At 42.1% G+C, this 25,418-nt stretch overlaps 2 protein-coding genes and 1 long non-coding RNA gene across 3 annotated transcripts; 1 reads left to right on the top strand and 2 right to left on the bottom strand.

Annotated features, from left to right (window-relative positions):
- Positions 1-12,009: 12,009 nt before the first annotated feature.
- On the bottom strand, positions 12,010-12,450 carry LOC120677992 (cysteine proteinase inhibitor 8-like). Its single transcript, XM_039959162.1, has one exon. The coding sequence runs from the start codon at positions 12,448-12,450 to the stop codon at positions 12,106-12,108; it is 345 nt and encodes a 114-aa protein (XP_039815096.1). The 3' UTR covers positions 12,010-12,105.
- A 3,417-nt stretch (positions 12,451-15,867) lies between these two features.
- Positions 15,868-19,006, top strand: LOC120677475. Its single transcript, XM_039958630.1, has 3 exons — positions 15,868-16,443; positions 18,050-18,520; positions 18,624-19,006. The coding sequence occupies exons 1-3, from the start codon at positions 16,362-16,364 to the stop codon at positions 18,638-18,640; spliced, it is 570 nt and encodes a 189-aa protein (XP_039814564.1). The 5' UTR covers positions 15,868-16,361; the 3' UTR covers positions 18,641-19,006.
- Positions 19,007-23,465: 4,459 nt separating this feature from the next.
- On the bottom strand, positions 23,466-25,207 carry LOC120679444. Its single transcript, XR_005677194.1, has 2 exons — positions 24,070-25,207; positions 23,466-23,821 (listed from the first exon to the last, which is right to left on the bottom strand). It is a non-coding gene; the product is annotated as an uncharacterized LOC120679444 (long non-coding RNA).
- Between the last annotated feature and the right edge of the window lie 211 nt (positions 25,208-25,418).

Genomic DNA, 25,418 nt, shown 5'->3' with positions numbered 1-25,418 from the left:
GTCCTTTTGGAGAGAAGAGCACAACTCCAATAGGTCGTCGGTGCAAGAAACCTAGCGCTTTTCATAGGGCAGTGCTCCATTATTTGGAAAAGAATATAGAGAATGTGTGGCAAGGGGCGAGGAAAATTCGTTTGATCTTGAGGATTTGTTGCAGCGTTACTGTTCGTCACCACCAAACTCGGAGGTTTCAGCTCCGCATTCTTCTTCTGTGCCAGCAAGAAATCCGTCAGAGCATTCTGCGTTCCCACGCAAGGACGGTAGAAAACTTATGTATTGTTGTGCGAATTTTTAAGTTGCATGTTGAGTACTCCTTTGTTAAGTTCTGTAATGGATTAAGTACTCCTTTTAATTAATCATGATGTATGATGGATATTGCAGATATTTTAATTATTTATGTTATGTTACATTTAGTTTAATTTAGGTTTGATATATTTTATTTATTTGATATGTGTAAAGAATTCAAATCGATTTCTTTAAAATGCAGATGGACCGGCAATGGATGTACAAAGCTGACCGACGTTCGAACAAATTCGTTGAAGGCTTGCATTATTTTTTGTCTGTGGCTGAGACAAACAAGCAGAATGGTTTTATGTGCTGCCCGTGTGTTAATTGCAAGAATAACAAGGATTACTCCTCTTCAAGAATCCTACACAGCCACATTTTTGCAAATGGTTTCATGGTGAAGTATGTTTGTTGGACGAAGCACGGAGAATAGGGAGTTACCATGGAAGACAATGAAGAAGAAGATTTTGACGACCACTTTCCCGGGAATGCTGGCAATGTCAAGGGGGAGCATCCCGGAAGAGAGTTCCTGCGAAGGTCATGTGGTATTCGCCTATAATACCACATTTGAAGTGTCTGTTTAGAAATAAAGATAATGCTAAGTTGATGTGATGGAACAAAGAGGAACGCAAGCAAGACTCGATGTTGAGACACCTCGCTGATGGTTCGCAGTGGAGAAAAATAGATAGAACGTACCCTGAATTTGAATTGGATGCGAGAAAGATAAGATTTGGTTTGAGTACGGATGGCATGAATCCTTTTGGTGAGATGAGCAGTGGTCATAACACTTGGCCTGTGACTCTTTGTATGTACAATCTTCCACCATGGCTCTGCATGAAACAAAAGTTCATCATGATACCAGTGCTTATCCCGAGCCCAAAGCAATGCAGAAATGACATTGATGTGTACCTAAGACCATTGGTCGAAGAACTCTTATTGCTCTGGGGCAATGAAGGTGTATGGATGTGGGATGAATACAAACAGGAAAACTTCAACCTACGAGCATTGCTGTTCGTAACGATCAATGACTGGCCTGCTCTTAGTAACTTGTCAGGACATTCGAACAAAGGATATAAAGCATGCACACACTGCTTAGATGATACCGATAATATATGGTTGACTCACTGTAAGAAGGTTGTATACATGGGTCATCGTCGGTTTCTTTCTATCAGGCATCCGGTACGAAAGAAGGGCAAATATTTCAAAGGCCAAGCGGACCACCGAACAAAACCGATGCACCGTAGTGGTAAAGATGTCTTCGACATGGTAAAAGATCGAGAAGTTATTTTTGGAAAGAGACCTGGTAGCCAACCTGTTCCGAACGAAAATGGAATGGCGCTCATGTGGAAGAAGAAATCTATATTTTGGGAGCTACCGTATTGGGAAGTCTTAGATGTTCGTCATGCAATTGAGGTGATGCACCTCACGAAGAATCTTTGCGTCAACCTGATAGCATTCTTGGGAGTTTACGGAAAGACAAAAGATACACTAGAAGCACGTCAAGAATTGCAACGTATGGAAGAACGAGATGCCTTACATCCGCAATAGCGAGATAATGGACAAGAATACTTAAGTCCTGCCAGCTATACTCTTAGCAAGGAAGAGAAGGAAATGATGTTTGACTGCTTGAGCAGTATAAAGGTTCCATCTGGATACTCATCCAATATAAAAGGAATCCTAAAGTTGGCAGAGAAGAAATTTACAAATCTCAAATCCCATGACTGCCACGTGCTTATGACTGAACTTCTTCCGGTTGCGCTGCGGGGGATTCTGTCTGATAACATCCGATTAACCATCGTGAAGCTTTGTGCCTTCCTCAACATAGTTTCTTAGAAGGTAATTGACCCGGACAATTTGATAAAGCTGCAAAACAATGTGGTGCAATGCCTTGTTGTCTTTGAGCTGATATTTCCACCATCTTTCTTCAACATCATGGCACATCTTCTAGTGCACCTTGTGAAAGAGATTGATATCCTCGGACTAGTATTTCTATACAACATGTTCCCATTCGAAAGGTTCATGGGGGTACTCAAGAAATGTGTTCGTAATCGAGCTCGTCAAGAAGGAAGCATCGCCAGTGCCTACGGAACTGAGGAGGTCATTGACTTTTGCGTTAACTTTATTGATGACCTTAAACCGATTGGGGTCCCTGAACCGCGATATGAGGGGCGGCTAAATGGAAAGGGTACATTAGGAAAGAAATCTTATGTCTGCACAGATGATTTCTCATTCAAGAAAACACATTATGCGGTTCTTCAACAATCATCCTTCGTTGACCCGTATATCGAGGAACACAAGAAGATTCTGCTCTCCGAATTCCCGGAAAAGTCTGAGGCATGGATTACACGTGAGCACATGAACACTTTCGGCAGCTGGTTGTGGAAGCATCTAATGCATAACTTGGATATAAGTGAACAACTGTTCTTATTGGCTAGGGGACTATCTTGGAATATCTTAACATACAAAGGGTACGAGATAAATGGAAACACATTTTATACGATAGCCCAAGATAAAAAGAGTACCAACCAAAACAGCGGTGTCCGTATGGCTGCCACGAAAAATAATGGAAAAAAGGACACATATTACGGCTACATTGAAGAGATATGGGAGCAGGATTACGGTCCCAATTTCAAGGTGCGTCTATTTCGTTGCCAATGGATTAAACTATCTGGAGGAGGGGTAACAAAAGATGAGTATGGGATGACAATAGTTGATCTCAACAATCTTGGATATAGAGACGAGCCGTTTGTCCTTGCCAAGGATGTCACTCAGGTTTTCTACATTAAGGACATGTCCAGCAAACCAAAGAAGGGGATAAACAAACAAAAGGATGAGCCTAAGTGACACATAGTTCTATCAAGGAAGAGAAACATCGTTGGAGTGGAGGACAAAACAGACTTGTCAGAAGAATATAATAACTTTGTTGCCATTCCACCTTTCGAAGTAAATGCTGATCCATGCATCCTGCTAGCCAATGATGATGCTCCATACTTGCATCGTGATCATAATCAAGGGACATTTGTCAAGAGAAAGTATGTTACCACTAATCTTTCATGTACTTGAATCATTTTCTATTATTCTATAAAAAAGTAATGACAATTCGAATACTTTTATTTATTATATATGTACTGTACCATTATCCTTTATGTGTTATATATATATATATCATTTTTATAGTTTTCACTTAATTATTAGTTCATGAAATTATTACTCAACTAATTCTATTTAGTTCATGAAATTACATTCAAATTAACACACTATACTCTCTCACTAACACACACAATCTCACTAACAAACACTATCTCACAAACTCACACACTACTCATTAATGTCATGAAATTGCTTAGTTTTATGTAAAACTCACTTTTTAAACATTAATATCGTGAAAGAACCCACTTTCTGTCGAAAAGCAAAAGTGTGAAAAAAATTATTCACCTAATATATTTTTGCATGGTCAAAATAAAAAATATGATATGACAAAAGTTAGATATTTCATTGACCCAATCACTTGAATGAAAATTAAACATTTTTGTTGCGTGTATCAAGTCTATATAGAGGTAAGAAATTTTGTTCCATAATTTTTGGAACCATAATTTTTTTAACTGAATTAACTAATAAAAGCCTATTTTAAAATAGAAGTAAAAAGAAACAAATAAAAAGAGAAAAATTTGGCGGGAATGAGGGAAAACGGGCCTCTTTTGTCCCGGGTGGTAGATCCACCCGGGACTAAAGGTGGGCTGCGGGCAGGAAAATTTCTCGGTCCGCCAAAAAACACCTTTTGTCCCGGGTGGAGCCACGACCCGGGACAAAAGGCCCTTTTGTTCCGGGTGGTGGCTTCACCCGGGACAAAAGGGGTTTGTTTCGGTTGAATCCACCACTTGGGACATAAGGGCCTTTTGTTCCGGGTCATGGCTCCACGCGGGACAAAAGGCCCCCACCCCTATATCTTTCTTCTTCCTCCCCCCCTTCCCCAACACTTGGTGGTTTTCTTGATCTGCACCGCGTCACCATCGTCCCCTGCTCCTCCTGCTCGCCGCCGCCGCCATCCCCGAGCGCCGCCGACATCTGCCGCCCGAGCTCCGCCGACATCTGCCGCCCGAGCTCCGCCGCCCCATCGCACCGTCGGTGCCGAGCTCCGCCGTCCCTGAGCACCATCGACGTCCCCCATCCCGTCCCTGAGCGCCGCGAGCCCGAGCTCCGCCGCCCCACCACCGCCGCCCGAGTACCGTTGGGCCGCCTCCACTCCCCGGCCGCCTTCGACGATGACCCCGCCAGGCCGATCACCGGTGCGTCGCCGCCTTCCCCCGTGCCGCGCCTTCTGCCACCTCGTCTTCGCCGCCACTGCGCGCCGCCGTCCAGGGCCGCCGCCACTGCGCCGCCGTCCAGGGCCGTCTCCGCCAACACGCCGCCACCCTCTACGCTGCGTGCCACCACGCCGCCAGCTCCACCTCGTCCAGGGCCGCCGCCCTTCAACCGCCATGTAAGTTGGCCGCCGGCCAATATTTTCTTTTTTCTTTTAAAATTTTATGTTTAAGTAATTCTATTTTATATTAACTAGAATTCAATTATGCATATAGATATTTTTAGAATTATATTATGGATATAGTGTTTTATTTATTATATATTAAGTAGAATTGATTTATAGATATATTATTAGAATTCAATTATAAATACAATGTTTTCTTTATTATGTATTAAGTAGAATTGATTTAGAGATATTATTAGAATTCAATTATGGATATAGTGTTTTCTTTATTATATATTAAGTAGAATTGATTTATAGAGATATTATTAGAATTCAATTATGGATATAGTGTTTTCTTTAATTATAGAGATATAGTGACAATTAGAGAGAATTTAGACAGAAATAGAGAAGGAAATAGAGAATTAGAGAGAATTTCTATTATGATGTATTCATTATTTAATTATGTTATTCAAAGGCTTTAATTATCATGTATTCATTATTTTATTATGTCATTCAAAGACTTTAGTTTATCATGTATTTATTATATAATTATGTCATTCAAAGACTTTAATTACATGTATTCTTCATTCTTAATTCAAAGGTGTCATTTATATTACTTCTCGAGCTTGCAAACTCGTGCTAACACTCAAACTTACGGTCGGTCTCTCGCTCACTCACTCACCGATGCTCTCTCCTAAGGCCGTTTCCAACCGTTACTGACATGTTTCCAATCGAATGGTTAGAGTATTTTCCATCTAAACGTCCATGTAAACGTAGTCCGATCCAAACGTATTCCCCTTCTCGATCTCATCCATCTAAACGAATTCCGATCCAATCCTCGCAAATATGTCAAAAGTTTATAATATTTCCTAGCAAATAATTTCTTAAGGGTTAAATTTGTATTCATTTTTTAGTTACGATGGACCCGCGACAACAAACAGACGTGGAAGACGAACAGTTCCTGTTGAATATGATTGCCGAAGGTGGTGGTGCACAAGGAGATGCCCCCGAACAAGCTGATGATGGCAGCAATACCAACATATATTTGAATATGTCCGGTGATGGAATTGAGGTACCATCCATTCAGGATGACGCTGCTGCAAAGCAAGATGACGCTGTACATATCACAACTATACTTGTATTGAAAATCATATTTTCATTGGAATCTATATGAATACTATATAAATATATGAATGTTTTTTATAGCCGTCTGGATCATTGTCGCAGCAGAAAAAGACGAAGCGAGGCCCGGCAAAGAAACTGGAAGGGCGGTACATTATAACGGAAGTTGCTCCAGATGGTGAACTGATCGCTCCAGAAGCTGCTGCCAAAAAATTCATAAGACGATCCGGATGTATTTTAAGGGACCACATCCCGATCAGCTTCAAGCTACGGAAAGCTTACATCCAAGCGAGGAACGGGATGCGGTACCTGAAAGAGAAAAAGAATGGTGCTGGCGGGAGCTTAAGAAGAACTTCACGGTTCCAGCTGAATCAGAAGAGATATGCAAGCACTGGACCATGAGCAAGATGGCCGAACAGCTGCAATCATTCAAGAAAATTTTGACGAAGAAATATATCAAGACCGGGACCACTCCCGTGTTTACCGGCGAGCTCGAAAAGCTAAGGGGTCACTGGGATGCATTTGTTTAATACAAGTCTTCAGAGCTTGGGCTTCAGAAGGTGCAGAAGGCCAAAGAAAATGCCTCGAAGAAAGTGTACCATCACACTCTTGGGCAAGGAGGCTACAAGCTTGCATTACCCGAATGGGAGAAGATGGAGCAAGATCTGCTTGACAGAGGCATCCAACCTGCGACCATGAACTAGCCTGAAAGGTCAAGGACTTGGTTTTATGGTCACGGGGGAAGCTTGGACCCATTGACTGGGGCCTGCATCTATGGGCCAAAAATCCAGCTAGCAGCCCAGAGACTATAGGAAGCCATACAAGCAGTGGCCGAGGGAACATTCCACCCGTATAGAGAGAGGGACGAGTTGACTTACGCCCTTGGGAATCCAGAGCATCCGGGCCGCACAAGAGGTAAAGGCGTGGTTTCATGGAAGTATGGGTTTAGGGATTATATTGAATCATATAGAAGTCAGCAAAAAAGAAAGAATGATGAGCGGGAGCACTTGCGAAGGCTAGAGGAACAACTCATCTCACACGATAAAAGACTGGCGGAAGAGGTTCAACGCCAAATGGCCATAGCAATGAGCCAGTAACAGCAAGTGCAACCGGTGCCTCCAGAGGCTAATGTTGCAGACGATCATCTGTCTCAGCAAAAAAGCAGCGGCGCTTCCACAGACGTCCCCGTCGAGACAATAGGGATCCAGGCCGTAGTTGAAGCGATGGCCCTGTAGCGATTTCCAGTGGATGAGATCACCCAGCGGACACCTTGTGACCTGCAGACTGCCATCAAGAACTTAATGTTCACTATTGCGTACGGTACCGCCATGCCAACCTAACCAGGTGACGTGTACCACGGGTAGCAAATTCTGGCAGGATACACAAGAGTTGGCATGGAGCAGGTGTGCCAAGGTTGGGAGATGCTGGAGCTTGATATTCCTGGAGGTGATGGGGAGATGACACTAGAAGAAGCCATTCATGGCTACATCCTATGGGATAAGCGCTACATCGTCCTAAAGTCGGATGATCGAACACCAAGACCGGCATCTCAGCATGCCTCTCCAAGGCCGGCATCTCCACAAAACTCCCCAAGGGTAGCACTGTCTCGGCAAGGTTCACCAGCACATTCTCCATCACCATCATCTCATGCGCCGATGAACACTCAAGCATCACCGTCACCTCCTTGGTCACCCCCTCCGCCGCCAGCAAAGAAACAGAAATAGCCGCCGGCAAAGAAGGTAGCTGCACCGGCTAAGGAGCCTCCTAAGAAGAAGGAACAGAGGAAAAAAACCAAGGAGGCTCCTATTAAACCCTGGGACATGAGCCTTGAGGAATGCGACTGGATGACTCAAGAAAGTGTTAAAGAGCACTTCAAGCCGAAGCCGAAAAAGGAGCCGGAGAAAGTAATAAATCCGGGACAATTGAAAATTTTTATTGGAATGTGCAAAGCAAATAAGAGAAAAATTATTCCGAGAGAACCGCCTTCTCACTACGACCGCCAAATTATGAAGAGTTACGCGAAGAAGCAGAAACAATCAAGGTCGTCGTCATCCGACGTTCCACAGCTCGGAGCCCAAAAAAACCAAACAGTAGAGCCTCTCATTGTGGAACAGACGACGAAACAAACAAACTTGATTGCATTTTTGAAAGAAGCAAACCTCACGGCGGCTCAAGTTGCTAGGGGACAGGATATTCCAAAGGCCCAAGTGATCGCCAGATGGCAGTTTCAGTTGGGCACATCTCTTGTCCCCCTCCGAAGTCATGTCTTTGATGCCAACGAAAATGCGAAGGCTACACGACCGATACATGATCATGATGTCCCAGTGCTCATGAGTGGCGCGAAGATTAAAGATGATGACTTCTTTCGGGCGAGGCCATCATATGGATTAATTGGGAAGAAGTTTACCAACTATACCATCAGGATGCCCTCGACGTCTCTATGGTCGGCTTGTGGATTCTGTAAGTGGTGTTCATTATATTTTAATCATAACATATTGTACTGCATAACCTCAAGCACCTGATCCCTTATTTTGTTTTGTACAATTTAGAATGTAGATTCAAATTTGTAGGAGGAAAGGGTACTCCTACCTCGGCTTTGTGGACCCAATTACTTGTAATTGTAAGATTCTAAGAGACAACCCCGACGAGACATTCCAAAACTTGTACAAGTACTTTGCCGTCCAGCACGACAAGTTCAAGATATTGTTTCCTTACAACTTTGCGTGAGTATTTCCTACCAACTAACTCTTTCTAATTTTGTATAATTCAATTTTTAAACCCTACCATGCACTTCCTCCTTATAATCTTGCAGTGATCACTGGATACTACTAGTCATAATTCTCGACTACAGCGTAGTGCTTGTTATGGACTCATTGAGGTGGGATCCACAACAATACAAAGACCTTACGGACATATTGAAAAGGTAATTCTAGCACTATTCACTTTCATATAATTTTCTACTTCATTCTAATTGTTCTCAATCATGCACAGAGTTTGGAAAAAATTCATTCAAAATCATAAAGGTAATTACAACCAGACATTATCATTTAAGACAGATTTTCCGGTACGTACTCGAATATTCTTTGCTCGTTTAAAGATCTTTTAGTATATATATTCATATAGATACCTGATAATTTATTTCCTCTTAAAGTGTATGAGGCAGGCACAATGAAAACAATTTATGTGCATACTATGTTTGCGAAAACATGCACAATGCAGTTGGTCCTCGGAAGAGCTTAGCAGAATGGCAGCGAGAAGTAAGTAGAAAACTTATCAATATTTCAACTCTTATTGTAAAAAATTATATTAAATATTCCTATTTTTCCATAGGTCGAGAAGATGCGCGATGAACTTATACCAGAGGAAAGGATTTTGGCGGTTCAAGAAGCCTTGTGCGGATTTATTAATGATGAGGTCCTCGACGTACAAGGTGAATTCTACTACGATGGAGTGTCGTACATCAACAATAAAAGCAAATATGATAACATTGTGTAAACTTGAGGCACTTTGTGAATTTGTAATATGATAACATGACGCGTATGTAAATATATGTGTATGTCAATGCATTTCTATTTATGTGTATGCATATATTTGTGAATTACTTTATATATGCAAACTATTTGGGACCAATATTATGCAAATTAGTATATATTTACATTTATTAGTGTAATTGAAATGAAAGTATTTTAGAAATGAAAGTATAATAGAGATGGAAAAGAAATGAGGACTGAAAAAAAGGACCTTTTGTCCCGGTTGGTAACACCAACCGGGACAAAAAGGTGCGCCAGCCACGTGGCGCTGGCAGCCCCTTACCAACCGGGACCGGTTGCCAGACCCGGGACAAAAGGATCCCCCTTTTGTCCCGGCCTGACGTTCCCGGTTGGGAAACCGGGACAAAAAGGGTTTCCCAATCGGGACAAATCGCCTGTTCTGTAGTAGTGAGGTTAGGTTCGCGTATCATCACTTCATCACATCAGTGACAATGAAACCAGTACATCTAAGAACGTGTTAATTATGTTTGATAATGGTGCAGTTGAAGCAGACCAAATATGACCGAGTTTCGGAGACTGGTGTTTAGCTCACGCAGTCATGCTAATATTACAATGAGGGCCAGTTTGGATCCTCTCATTTTACAGGAACTGAAAACTACTTAATAAACTAGGCTATTTGGTTTAGAATTTGACATTCCACCACTTTCCCAAGTTTAGATATAAGCCTATTCTAAATTCATAGTATGGAAGATACAAATTGATTCTATACACCAAGCCCGGTGTGGAGCGAGGCAACGGTGTAGACGACGGTGGTAACATGAAGAGCACTTCTCGCTAGAAATATGTACACTAGTACCGGGCGGGAACCCGGTCAGTTCCGGTTCCCCGTCCGGTACTATCTAATTGGTACTAAATGCATGTGTATTTAGGGGCGAAGCTAGCTGAGAATTGACCATGGTGAATTTAAGTTTGGTTAGTGGTAACATTTTCTTTACTCTGGTGCCAGAGCACCATGGTAGATGAACGTGGTTTCGCCCCTGTGTGTATTTGTACTGGTCAGGCTGACCGATACTAAATAGCGAGTTTAGTTCCGGGTGGTAACCGGTACTAATCACCATGCAGGAGCGTCTGGTGCGGCATTTTAATACCGGTTGGTGTTACCAACCGGCTCTATTTTTTTTACTTTGTGTTTGCTTATGTTTCCTTTCTTTTCCTTTTTAGTTTTAATTAATTCATATTTGTATTCGTAGCTATGTACATATTCGTATTAGTATCTAGCATTCGTATTTGTATGTAGCAAAGAAAAGTACTAAATCGAGGATTTGGTACCAGACCAATATCCGACCGGTATTACCGCCATTGACGAATACCCCTCTTTCTGGCAGTAGAGACTCGTCCACATGGCTGGGATGGTATGGCCGGCTATGATGTGTGGCATTTATTTGAGAGCCTGAGATGGGATGGTTGTTCTTCGCTAAGGTGACTGGTAGGAGGGCATTTAAATAGCAGCGTGCCTCCAGCATATATAAATGGATGCATATTTGGTAAGATGTACCAGATATAGAAAATGGCTGGCTCAAACATCACAGAAGAAAAATTAATGGTAAGATGTACCATGAATTAACAGGATGTTAATGCATGAATTAATTATTCAAGCATATACAATTGTTTTTGAGATTTTGTTCTGCATTAGGACTAGCAGCGCCATTGCTCCGGTGTTGGGGGTGCGGGGGGGGGGGGGGGGGTGAAGGTAGGGGCGGCAGTGCAGCTTTGCTTGGGGGAGGGCAGGTGCAGTCGTTGTGGATCAGGAGTAAAATTGAAGGGGCGGCAGCCCACATGCACAGTAGGGTCGGGGAGGAGGCAGCGGGTATATAGGGGGCGCCGAAGCCCGAGCAGGAGGCGGCACAGGGAGAGGGACAGCGGGGAGGGGTTTATGGAGGGGCGTCGGGGAGAGGAGCGTTGGAGGGAGGGGCGGAGGGCAGGCGAGGAAAAACCCCCTCGCTTACTAGGTACGCGGGCTCGGGGATGTGTTGGGGGGAATCGGGCTTCACGTTGTTTCGATGATTTCCAAGTAAGCGGGATCCCAATAATTGAAAATTGAACAAGACTTTTGGGTGTAGTTTTGGCTTCTCTCAATAAAGAATCGCCTTATAATTGCATTCATACAGGGTCTAGAGGGGGTACATCTGCCTTGTGCATAGGCGGACCCAGGGCCCAGCGACCCTAGGCACTGGCCCGGGCTCCATCGCCAAACCTGCAAGAGGCTAGAATCAGTTCTAACAGCTGCTAATGTTGCCATGCCAAAGGTGTGTACGTCGTTCTATTGTAAATATATGTATTTGATTAAAAGAATAGAGACCAAATCAGTCTAGAATCAGTTCTAACATCTAGTGTTCAAATTAATTTACCACAGTTGTAATCCTCTTCGGTTAGAGATAGGAAGAGAATTGTATTAGACTTTGCCCAGGCACCATTCGCTACCTAGGTCCACCACTAACCTTACGGGTGCATGAGGTCAAGCTGTGGGGTGCATATATGGTGAGATTGATCCAAATCATTGTTTTCCCTTTTCTGTGCGTGCATCATCACCAAGCCTGATATCTGAGAAAGGCCAGATGAAAGTTTTTTTTTTAATTAGAGCAAAGGCCAGTTGAAAGATTGGTGGCGTTATTGCTTCTTATTACATCGGAAGGAGGCGATCGAATAACTTAAAATGAAATATTCCTGCCTGTCCTCGCTGATCGATCAGTTGGCAGGGTCGAAGGAGAGGAGCCTGCGTGTTTTGCTCCACTCCTGGTCGTACACAAGAGCCTTGAAGCTGGTGCCTCTACCATCCCGGCTCAATGCGTCGATGACGAGCCGGTACTTCATTCCAGACACAACCTGTTGATCGCCGCTCACAACCTTGCTGAACTTGAGCCCGTCGTTGGCTTCCTTGACGTGCTCTGCCACCGCCCACCCACCGAGCTCCTGGATAAAGGGGGCGTTGATATCGGTAATGGGTGCCCATTCACCAGCTAGGATTGCCGTGGTGGGTGTGGTGGCAACGGTGCAGACGACAGCAGCGACGAGGAGGAGATTGGCCCTCATGGCTGGGATGTATGGCCTGCTATGATCTGTGGCGTTTATTTGCGAGCCTGAGATGGAGATGGCCGGGCATTTAAATAGCAGCGGGTCACCAGCATAAATGGATAGAAATGATGAACATCTAGTTATTGATAGGATAAATTTATTGGCACCAGGGCAAATAATGAATGAAGTTTTGGAGTAAATTGATAGGATAAACATCTAGTTAAAATGCCTAGCTCAATCCTCACAAAAAAAGGATAGAAATGAATGGTAAGATTTAGCATAAGTTAACAGGATGTTAATGCACGTATTAATTATTCATACATACAATAATTCCTTTTCAGATTTTCTTCTTCATTAGCAATCAAACTCTAGGGGAAATATTTAAAAGGTACCAAAACTCTAGGGGAAGTATTGAGATTGAGGATAATTTTTTTAGTATAGCGTGGTAATTTTTTTTATCATAGACACAAATGGAATATTGAGGATATAAGAAGAAAGGCCAAATTACTCCTCTGCATTCCACAATCAAAAGGTACCAAAACAAAAAGGTTTATAGTTAGACGATATAATCTGTCAACAGCCATAAAAGTATAGCAGACATGTTTAGGGACTACAACTCTAGATTAAACTCCATGTAGGCAAAAATCTATATGTGACAGTATAATATTACTATGATATTCTTAAAATTTTAAACAGACGTTATATGCATAGATTTTCACATGTATGGCCATTGTATATGGGTTTTATTATTCAAAAACTATCTAAAATATATTGCAGATTTTTTATGTAAAATATCTTCTGTAATATGGTGAGAGAGATGGTACCTGCTGGTTTGACCATGGCTTCCTTGCTGCTCATATAGACAGCACTCAATATCTATAGATGGTGTGCCTGAGCACATGGTCAATGAGGGATGGTATACCTTTTTGGCCACAAGTGGGATCGTGTGTCTTCCTCCATGCGCAACATGAACAGTCAGTGGTTTTAGCGCCCAGCGATTTGGCAGTGATTTCAACAAGTTTGGCATCACTATCCTCTACCGCTGCCATGATCAAGTTGGTCATCTTTTGGGTAATTAAGCATACTTCACTTGTATTGTAAATTCTAGATGTGCATGTTGAGAAGGAAGAAGTAGAGCTTTGCTTTCACCAAAACTGGGCTTTGCTACGGTACTCCAATTACCTTTTAGGAGGTAAGAGTTCAAATAAATCTTAGCCCTTGAATACTAGGAGGAAAACTAAATAACTAATTAATTAAGGAAAAATCTGCCGGCTATCCTAACTACCTGCATGCTGCTTCCGTGGATCTAGCAGAGGCTTGCAAATTTGCATGTACGCATGCATGAAAATCTCGATAACCTCCCTTATTTTGTTAGGATTCAATTGTGTGCACGTTTCTTAATTACATGTTGGTAGCTAGACACATTTGTTACATGTCGATCTCTCTTGTTTGGAAAAATATTTTTTTCAAGTTTGTCATACACATCTCAAGTTAGATCTTGAAGGTATGCATCTCATATCATTACAAAATAACATTATAAACTCACGGTGGTTCCTTTATATGTCACAAAAAATGATGCAAACTCAAGTATGCAAAGGCTCCAATCATGTTCGTGTCATTCCCCAAGAAAAACAAAGAAGTTACACTCACACATGTACACATGCTCCATCGACGTATCAATCATGTTAGATCTAAATTGTGCCTATACATCATGTATTTATGTTAAAACCCGTGATGGCAAAAAAAACGTTACATACAATCTGCTGGGTATATATGTCATGTGCACGGAGGATAAAAAATAATTCTTGTCTCAATTTAATGGCCGGCACATCATGTGAAAAAAAAATAGAAATATGAGATCTCAACTAATCATGCATGCATGTTAGATCTAATCTTCTATTTTCTAATTTAAAATATATAGAATAAATATTAAAACTATTACCTTCTAAGAGGTAATATGGCAGTAGATCAACGGTCCACAGTTATTTGGGTGTACCATAGCAAAGGCCACCAAAACTAGCTTCGTTTTTTACGTTCATGTGCACTGATTAAATAAATGCTAGGACCGAGCATAATTTCCGAACCTGCTCCTGAATAACCAAACCCGATATACCCAATCTCTATCTCAGGTATGATGTTGAGAAACCCAAATTTAGTTTTGAAAATTCCTATATACATCCCTGGTACCTGAAAATCCTGAAATACCCGAAATCCAACATGAGGCTCAGTATTAGCCTAAGCTAGCCTGGTCCATTCCAGGCCGGCAGTCCAAAATCACCTAACCCTAGCTAAACTCTCTGTTCCTTAGTCCCGTTACCACCTCTTGATTCTCGTTCCACCCGACTCTTGATCTTCCCCTATCATGGGCTGCTGCCAGACGCTGGTGCACCCAATCACCTATTGTGCATCCGCGCCAACCATCCCGCCCGCGCTCACGACCACCTGTCGCACTGTAGGCCAGTGCAATGTCGCCGCCTACCGCATCGTGTGGCATACTGGCATATGCACTCCTACCTCCACACCCAGCCTGACTACCCAAGCTCGCAGCCGGCACCCCTAGGCCCCAGTAACATCGCGCCATTGCCGGCTCACCACCTATCTGCTCCCGCGCCGCTGAATCTAGTGTTTGTGTTGTGCCTCAGAAGTCTGAGGTGGGAGCTGTGATGGAAACTCAGGTAATCAGAATTACCCGATAGCCGAACTCAAATTTATAGGTACCCAAAATTTCAGGTTTCATCTTTCCCAGATGAATCTCAGGTAACAATTTAGAAAATTCAAATTTTTAATTGCCCGAATTACCCACCCAAAATTCCAGTATTACCCGAATGCCAGACAGGCCTAATAAATGCTGAGCAGCCACTCATCTAAGAGAGGTGTATGTACCTCCCGAGGCGTAACATGCTTTATAAAAAAATCAACCCTAGAATGAATTCTTCTCACCACCCAGGTACTTTGAGCAGTTCGGTAGCTCGCGAGGTGTAACATGGTTTTATATATATGCAAACAAGCACAGCAAGTTGGTCATTGCTTCTCACCACCTAGGTACCTCCCGGCTCCCGATCGAGGTGTAACATTGTTAATGGTTTATATATATGCAAACAGTGGCGAAGCTAGCAGTGGGTCAGGGGAACTTGAGCCCCCCTACCACCACGGAAGCCATGGAGCCCCCTAGAGCCCCTCCATGGATTTTAGATGCAAGATACAAGTGTAGGGTAGGCTGGATGGAGGTTGAAGACGACATGGCGTCGGGCTGCTCACGAAGCCACGAGTTGGGCCTTTAAATGTTATATGGCAGCCCACCAAAATCTGAAGCCCAAGACGCCAAGGCCCAATTGCACAAATAGTCAACCACTCAACCCTATCCCCGAGCTCCATTATCCCAATCCATCCATCGTCCATCGGCAACAGGGGCTCCTGCCCAGGGGCGGCGGCTGCGGCACACCTCACGCGAGCGCGACAAGGGGCACGGGCCTCGGGGCGACAGCAGTCGGCAGCGGCAGGCAGTGGCAAGCGGCCAGTGCGCCTGCCGGCCTGCAGGCTGCTGCCTGCGCCACCGCACGCCCCCGCGGCACGGTGAACCGGTGGTGCAGCCATGCAGGGCAGCAGCAGCAGGGCGGCCGAGCAGGAGCAGCAGTTCGGGACTCCGAGGCAGAAGATAGCAAGGAGAGGTTAAATGCTTATTTAGTTTATTGTCTCATTGTCCATGAATCTATGATTCAATGTCTATTTTCAATGATTTGATATTTAATTAGTATGACAGCCTTTAGAATGTCGAAAAAACTATACACAAATATTTTTCAAGTTCAAGTGCTTCAACTCCACATACTAATGAGAAGGACATAAATGTTAGAGGGATTGAAGTGCCAGATATGGATAAATAAATAAATGTTAGAGGGACATCCAGATGTAGAAAGCAAAAGCTAACAAACATGCATTACTATCATGTTGAGATTTTTCTTGTGGCCATTGATGCCATCTTGACTGGGCTGAATCATCGGTTTAGTGAAACTAGTTCAGAGTAGGGTTTTAAAAATCGGTCGATATTCATGATTATTAGTGATTTTTACTGTTACCGACATAGACTGAAATCGGTTTTCAGTTGAGTTTTCAAAAGAAATCAGTCCAAAATTCAAAAATTTTAAAAAAATTTATAAAAGTGAAGGAAAAATTCTATAAAAAACTAGAGCTTCTCCATGGCCTAGAATGGTATCACTCCATGAAAATAGCCTCCATTTAATTAGTCAAAAAAATATTGTCAAGGTACAATGTACTTTTGGAAGTCATTTGATGTAACTGGTCACTCACAAGATGCTAATTTTATTGTCAAGATATGTCAAAGTTGTGCAAGGTCGATTTTTGTATTCCATTACTTGGAGCATGCTAATGGATTTTTACATAAATGCAGCTCATCGAAAAAATCATCAAACATGTCAGCGCCGAGAATGTTGTCCAAATAGTGACAGATCACAAAGCATGTATTAATCTTATGCTCAAGGACATTGGAGAGTGGCCAGATCACAAAGCATGTATTGAGAATGCAAAGAGGATCTGCAGTTGGTTATACAACTCTAACTCTTTGCACCGTATGATGAAAAAAGCTATTGGGGGTGAATTGGTGAAGTGGAATGCAACAAGGTTTGGTACAAATTACATGTTCCTAGATCGTGAAGAGGAAGAATTTAGGAGCGACGACACAACACCTGAGCCTAGCGGTGATGATGGAGGCCGCGGCTTCGACGGCGACGATGATGATGAGGACGACACTGGAGGGAGTGATGATGGTGATGCTGGAGGGAGTGGTTGGGTTAGAGGGAGTGGTGGTGCTGGAGGGAGTAGTGGTCAGGTGTCACCCCTTCAGTTTACTGGGGAGACAAATTTCACCCATGCCACACAGGATCAAGATCATGGTGCACCCACCTCACAACGACAAATGAGAAGCGGTAGACGAGCTAGATCTACTCCAAAGTACGCACCGCATCTGCAACTCTCCCCACCGTATAGGGGAAGGTTGCCACCACCACCGCTACCGCAACAACCTATTCATCTTACCTTTTAGTTACCAAGTGCGTATGGATTGCAGGTGTGTATCTGTTTAAGTGTGTTTATTCAATCTTTTGTTCACCTATCATATTCACTCCATCTAATAAATGTAGGAACAATATTATGAACACCATGAGGCAGAGGATGAAGAATGAAAATTGCAATGTGTTCAGACTTCATGAATTTGTATGGATACGTAGGAAACTTTGCATGGAGTATCATATATCCGCTTAATTAATGTACTCATATTTGTATGGACTCTTATTTTATTAATTTGTATGGATATGTAGGAAACTTTACATGGAGTATCATGTATCCGCTTAATTAATGTACTCATATTTGTATAGACCCCAAGTGCAAAATATTAATATCTAGTTTTCTTATTTTCCTCCAAAAAACATGTTTATCAGCACACATCACTGATTTATCATCAGTTTTTGTCGATAATCACTGATAAATAATCGATAATCATTTTTTGAATTCGGACATCCTTATTAGCTGGTATTGGCGATTTATCAGCGATTATCGTTACCGGTGGTGACTGATAAAGTGCTTATCAATGAAAATGTAAACCCTGGTTCAGAGTTATTAGTATGTATGGCTTGTTTTAACCCAAGAAAGTCATTCTCTAATTTCGATGTGGATAAACTTGTGAGACTTGCTGAAATCTATTCTGAGAATTTTGATATTGGTGAACTTACTGTTTTGCCAACTGAACTTAAATCCTTCGTCAACCGTGCTAGAAGAACTCCAGATTTACTTGGATATAATGAACTTGGAAAAGTTGCTGAAATTATGGTCAAGACTAATATGAACACATCTTATCGATTGGTTTATCGTCTCATTGAGCTAACCTTGATACTACCGGTGGCAACAGCTTCAGTTGAGAGAATATTTTCAGCCATGTCCATCATAAATACAGATTTGCGTAGTAAAATGGGTGATGAATGGCTCAATGACTTGATGATTTGCTATAATGAGAAGGAGATATTTAGAAAGATTGGTAATGAGCAGATCAAAAAGAGATTTGAAGAGATGAAAAATCGTCGTATGTTATTGCCTAAAAAATTGATGATAAGCTCTGTTCTATTCTAAATCATAACTTGAAGGTTCATATATGTTTGACTAATCAATTATGTTTATTTATGCAGATTGCTTCTTCAGATGAATAATGGGTGTCACTGTCACGCGTGGCGTCTATTAGTTTCGTAATTTGGCTTTTCGGTATGGATAAACCGCATCCTTTATTTTCATGATTTATTTTGTGATTTTCATTGTCCATCGATGTTTTAATATGAGACTACTTCAAACTATTATATTTGTCTTTTCTGAGATGTCGTAGTGGTGTTATGTCTTTTGTAGCATTTTTTTTCAGCCCCTCCAAAATTTTTTCCTGGCTTCGCCCCTGTATGCAAACAAGCGCAGCACGTTGGTCATTGCTTCATGTATGCATGTTTCTTGAAAGGCAATATAGAGAGACTCCAAATGGGATTAGGAAGCAATGGGAAAGACAGATCCAACATTTGTGGCTAATGGCGTACTATGACATTCCATTTGACAATAAGGTGGACTGTTCAACATCATTTGGAAAGAGATTATTGGAGCATAAGAGCTAGAGTTACAGCAATTCTTTCTCTCTCTTCGCATATAGCTCTTTGCATATAACTTCTTTAATTATCTAATAACTCTTCGCACATAGCTTAAAATATAGACAGATCCACGTACTAGCCCCTAGCTGTATGGGACTATCTCTTAATTAAAAGATAGCTCTTCTTTCTATCTCTTCCATCTAGATAAACTATTATACTTCACTGCGTCAGAATTCCATATTAGTGACGGTTGTAGACCCACATTAGTGACGGCTGAAATGCGCGTCACTAAATTTTCGTCACTAATGTGAACCACATTGGTGACGCGGGAATAGCCATCACTAATGACTCACAAAGGTGACGGCTGTAGAGTTTATGCGTCATCAATGACTCACAAAGGTGACGGCCGTAGGGTTTACGTGTCACCATTGACTCACAAAGGTGACGGTTGTAGGATTTACGCATCACCAATGTAAATATATTGGTGACGCGTCTTTACGAACAACCGTCACCAATGTTGAATTAAAAAACAAAAAAAAAAGATAGAACATAAAATATATCTTATGTACATCCCAAATACACATGTTTTATCCATTATATACATCAAAAGTAAACAGATTTCATCCATTACACTTTTACAGAAAGTGAGATTAACTAGTTCCAGACTACGACAAGGTCGAGCAGCAAGCAATGGATTGACTAAATGTATCTAAAAATAGAATGTAGAGAGCATTGCTATCCACATGAACCAAACAACACCGTATAGCAGCTAGCACTACCAACATATGAATTCCAGCTTGCCTATCTTGCTTGCAATCAGTTCACCAATTTTTATGGCTCTTGCATCTTCACTTCTAAGCCTTTGTCCAAGAACAGCTTCTTTGCATCAGTTCACCATGTCCTAGCTGCAGGTTGTAAAATTATGTAGCTGTAAGGCTGGTGTTTGGTAGAGTAGTAAAAAAATTGAACTGAACCTGTGTTATAGTGAGGCCTACCTCATCTTTGAAGCCGCTTGTAAAGTCAAATGATCTCCCCATTCCCCAGATCTGCAGAAAAACACTTTACGAGTAAGTAATTGAAAAAAGAGTATCTCCCTGGACAATGAATTGATGAGCAACTCAAATCAGTGTTCAGTAGGAACCTTTTCATTCCCTTCAAATACACCTTATATTCCAATTAAATTTCCTTTTAGGAGAGAGCAGTTAATTTTTCAGTATGAGGTAAGAGCAGCACTCTATGAAAGAGCTAAATTACAAGCAACCTAGCAGACTTACATGCTGATGGTGCAGCATAATATATTCAATGTATGGAATGAAATGTACACTAGTGCTTGAAAAACAAATCTGACAGTTTACATCCCCCTCTATTTGAAATTCAGCCAAACCAGAAGTTCCCAACCTGTCAAAAGAACCATAACAGTAAATGAACTTATCATAAAACTATAAAAGAAAGCACACCAAGACTTGTAGCTATTTTTAAGAAAAATATGTATAATTCCACAAGACTAATTTCAACAGTGTAGATCCATAAAGATAGGATATATAGGAAGTAGGATTGACCAGCAATTTGGTTGCCAAATCAATTATCATCTGCTACTGAATAGGACTGAAGTCTGATGTTCTTTCAGGTGTTAGTCAAGCAGAAACTAAACAATGATGCTAGTATTTCAGATAAACAAGTATCTTGTGCACACTCAAGAGTATAGGGAAAATCAAGAATAAAGGGAAAATCAAATGTACACAAAGCATCCTGCCATCCTCCATATGTGCACACTCAAGAATAAAGGGAAAATCAAGATTCATTGTCTATTTTTGAAATAAAAATAATAACCAAGTAGACTCACATTGTTGTAACAAACAGATTTGTTAAAGTGGAGCTGAGGAAAATACTAATGGAGGGACAAATAAATGCGCAAGTGAAATAAAGGAGCTGCTAGGCATGGAAGATTCATGCAATGGCCTTACCATGATTGAGTAGCCGATGAGGGCTACTCAATCCTCGTAATCCAGTGGAGCTTCGAGCGAACGACCATGACAGGGACGGGACCCGTGGACGGACAGCCATGGCAGGAACGGCTGCAGCAGGGAATGAATTCGGTGGGCGCCGAGCCGACGAGCGCCGCAGCAGGGATGGTATCTGGCGGCGCAAAGGGAGGTGGCTGCGTAGCAGGGACGACGGGCGGGGGGTTGGAGTAGTCGCTCCAGCTGGTCCTCCAGCTGCCGCAGCTCTGTCTCAACCTCGCCGTTGTCAATTTCCTACGCTGACCTAGGCAAGAGAAAAAGGGAAAAGGTAACCGTGAGGAGCTGCTAGAGATCCACAACCTTGACACGGTGGGAACCAGCGTCGCACCCGTGGAGTCCGGCGGCAGTAGGGTGGGAACCCGCGTCGCACCCACGGTGGCGGTGTGGGATCCAAAGTGAGGGTTTACAGCGGTGAGGTAGGATCCGGCATCCCGCTCGCAGAGCAAGCCAGCGGCGCCTGGGCATGGAGCCGGTGAGGAAGGATCAAATGAGGGAGGTGGGAGGCGGGCCGGCGGCGGCGGCGGCGCACAGGGCACGGATCCAGTGAGGAAGGACCGGATGAGGGAGGTGGGTGGCGGGCCTGCGGCGACGGCACACAGGAGACTTGAGACTAGTGCATGGATTAGGATTGAGACTTGAGAGGGAGGAGGAGGCGCACAGTAAGGAGGCACAACACGTGAGGGGGGAGGTGGCGGGGGCTTGTTTTTGGGCCGGGTGAAAGGCCGTGGAGACCCAGGCCCAGGTTGTCCACGGAATTTCTATTGTGTCTCCTGGTAGAACCAAATAGCTCACATTTGTGACGCCGATAAAGAAAAAGAGTCACCAATGAGTTCTCATATTGGTGACGCGGGTAAACTAAATCCGTTTCTGTTGACTTGGAACCTATCATTTGTGACGCGTTATGTTAAGGCACATCTCTGATATGTTTGCATTTCTTATCAGGGCAAAATGATGGGTGACGTTTCAATTATGCCCATCACTAATCTTACATTAGCGACGTGTTTATTTTTTGTGTCACTAATATAGGTGTCTCCTATATCAGTTTTTCACGTAGTGCTTTAATCCCCTATAAGCTACCTGACTTGGCACTATTGGAGGAGGCCAAACACCTCGTTGAAGACATGAGATGAACTTTTTTCTCCTGATCGTTGTTGCCTAAATAAAGAATTTGGTTACATTATTCCTTTATACGTAGTTGTTTTCCTTTCTATATTTCATATGCTATACTTGTTGTATTTACTTAAAAGAACACACATACCTACCCTGGATAGAAGGTGTGGATCTCAGAGTATGCGACTTATATATTATTTGAGCGCACCTACCCATTGCTTCTTGGGTCCAACGCCCATTAACTGCGTAGGAGTAGATTCATGCCTTGAAAAACATCACAATATTTCGACTTCGCGTGCATGTGGATAAAAACTGGCTGCACGCAGGAGGGGCATTAAGACTGTTTGTTTTAATGAGGTTTTAGCATTAAAGATCGCTTCTTTTCACTAGGTAAATAATAACAGGATAAGTAGGATTGATAAGCCAAGTTTTTTTACCAAGCTTGGTCATTGTGCTCAACCTAAATAAGACTATCATATGAGAATTAAGTATATAGATAGAAGTTTGCTGCCAACCAAACACTTACACGTTTATTGTTTCTGCCTCTACTCTAACAAAAATACAAAGCTATTTAATTCCTTGGTGGCCGGTCTACTTGCAATATAATAAACCATCCTCCTCCCTATATTTCTTCATTCCACTAATATATATCGTGGCATTTGTTCCACGCCGACCCAACCATGCTTTCAACCAATTGTATTTCTATTTTCCACACCTATGAAATTTGCAAGAAATAGAAACAATATGTAGGAAAGCACAATTGTATTGGTTGCTTTTTAAGAATGAGAAACATCAGGAAGAACTGTTAAACACGCATAACATCCAATCCAAGGGAACATATCATCACTACAACACATATAGGCTTCTGCGACGTATCATTTATGTCACTAAAAGTGGTATTTTCATCACCTTTCATATTCTGTGACACTTGCGTGACGAAAATCGGTTCGTCGCCTATACCATGTAATAAAAGGTCTTCTGCGATGAAAACATATTTTTTCGTCATAAATTTTATGACGATTATTCTGTCGTCACTAATTTGTGACGCTCATTTTTGGTCATAATCAATACCAAGAAATGTCACAAAATTGTGTGCTTGGATGACTGTATATGTGCCACATAGGATTGGAAACGTCATAAATTTTTACATCATACGATGTGGCAATGACAAGGATATGATGTGGCACCTCCATTATGACGATTTGATTCGTCATAAAATATTCAAATTTTCAGCCTATTTTTTCAATCTTACTATTTGATTTGGATTGAGATCAATTCAAACTGATATATTTATTAAGAACACAAGGTCACTTTACAGAATATTTATTACAGCCTGATATCACTCATCCAAACACCAACAGATTCATATGCATATTACAGCCCAACATCACTTGTCAAGTCACTCCATAAATAACCCAAAAACAAAAAAGGCAAGTCACTCGATAACAGGACAGCCAAGGCAACTCTACGAACTCACAGCCAAAAAGTCTCTCCCCTTGCTTCTTCAAACTTTCAGTCTCTCCCCTTTGATTCTCCCTTGCTGCTTCAGGTTCCTGGAACTTCAGCTTCAAGTCTTCTAGCTCACTTTGCTGGTGTTCCATTTTCTCGATTTGTTGCTGAACCTGCTCACTGGTAGGAAAGGCAACGATTATAAGTACACTAACACAACCATTAACCAAATATCAAACATACATATGTTTGTAACTTCTAGTTACACAAGTGCACATGCTAAGTTGTATGAATGCAAGTACCATAACACAACCATTAACCAAAAATTTCCACTAATTAGTAATCGCTCTAATGAATTGAAGAATAACAACAGTACCAAGTAGAGATCCAACCCAATGTGTTGTAGGAAGCATGAAAGGTAGACCTACCTTACAATGTGCTGTAGATCCACATGAGAAGGCAACAGTTTACAATCTGAAACTTTAGTTCTTCCTAAAGGCAGCAATTTACAATCTGAAACCTTAGTTCTTCCTAAAAGAAAAGGCAATTTTAGAAGCAGCAGTTTACATTTTCATATTAGGTCAGTGTCTTCATATAACAATGCTCCAATAAACTAAAACTAACATGTCCAGTAATGCTAAAACACAGGTATTATTTGCTACCACTTGAGTTAGTGTATCACTTTGTACTTAACCAATAGATGCTTTAGCTTTGCAAGATCATAACATCATTTGTTTATTTGCTACCATAATCCTGCAATGTAAAGTAATAAACATACATTACATATGCTGACTTGTATGGAGAGGCTGTGGTTCACATAAATGATCCATCAAGTCTGTACACAGCAACGCACACAGCAAGAAGCAATCTTGCTCTTTGCTTGGCTCTGTTCTTATCCAGTAGCACACTGCTTACTGCTACCACCCTCTATCTCGATCAAGCAGAACCCAGGAAAAAACTTTACCTGAAGCTTTTCTTCTCCAAAACCTGATCCACTCAAAGGTGTACCCACAACCTTAGGCCTCTTTCAAATCGGCAGCACATCAGATAGCTCTTGTTCATAGCCTGAAAAAAAACTGATCGGGAGTAGCCGAGCGGCAAGAAGAATTAGTTCAGAGCATGCATCTGTTATGTTAGAACGACAACTCTAGGTTTTGCATTTTTCTTGTCATATAATTTCCATTTTCAGTATCAATAATAGACTCTTGACTCTTGAGTAATTGTAGCTGACAGGGGTGGCAGTTGTTTTCCTGTAGAGCAACATAGTGCTTTAGGGCGTCGGTTCATTCTCAGGTCAATTAGCTATAATCAGCTGCTGTCCTACTTTGATGTGCATACATGTTGCTTGGTATACACTATTTAGTACACAATTGCATGGTTGTACAGAGAAATAGAGACATGAGTATTTTGGCTCAGTCTGCAGTCACACCAAACCATAGCTACTAACTAAATTCTTTCATACTTGCCATAGGAACATCTTTCACACAAGCTATTCCTGTGTGTTCACTGTTCTCTGAACAGAAGACCACAAGCCTACAGGCCTATGCGATGCATGTGATTGCCCACCAAAATTAAACCTAGGAACATCTTTCACACAAGCTATTCCTGTGTGTTCACTGTTCTCTGAATAGAAGACCACAAGCCTACAGGCCTATGCGATGCATGTGATTGCCCACCAAAATTAAACCTAGGAACCATGGTATTAGTGGACAATTTGTGATCTTGCTTGGTTATGGAAGTCACCATGGACGAAGCGGCTCCTGTGCTGCAGCACGGC

This window comes from Panicum virgatum, chromosome 6N (genome assembly GCF_016808335.1).
Source record: "Panicum virgatum strain AP13 chromosome 6N, P.virgatum_v5, whole genome shotgun sequence".
Lineage (NCBI taxonomy): Eukaryota > Viridiplantae > Streptophyta > Magnoliopsida > Poales > Poaceae > Panicum > Panicum virgatum.
Note: the sequence above shows the minus strand (reverse complement) of the source record. Positions and strands in the feature narration are given on the sequence as shown.

Excerpts from the sequence above, each read along its gene's own strand:
- LOC120677992 (XM_039959162.1), bottom strand. The coding sequence starts at position 12,450 with ATGAGGGCCAATCTCCTCCTCGTCGCTGCTGTCGTCTGCACCGTTGCC.
- LOC120677475 (XM_039958630.1), top strand. The coding sequence starts at position 16,362 with ATGCATTACTATCATGTTGAGATTTTTCTTGTGGCCATTGATGCCATC. Across the intron at positions 16,444-18,049 it reads TCATCGGTTTAGTGAAACTA|GTTCAGAGTTATTAGTATGT; the intron begins GTTCAGAGTAGG and ends ATGTAAACCCTG.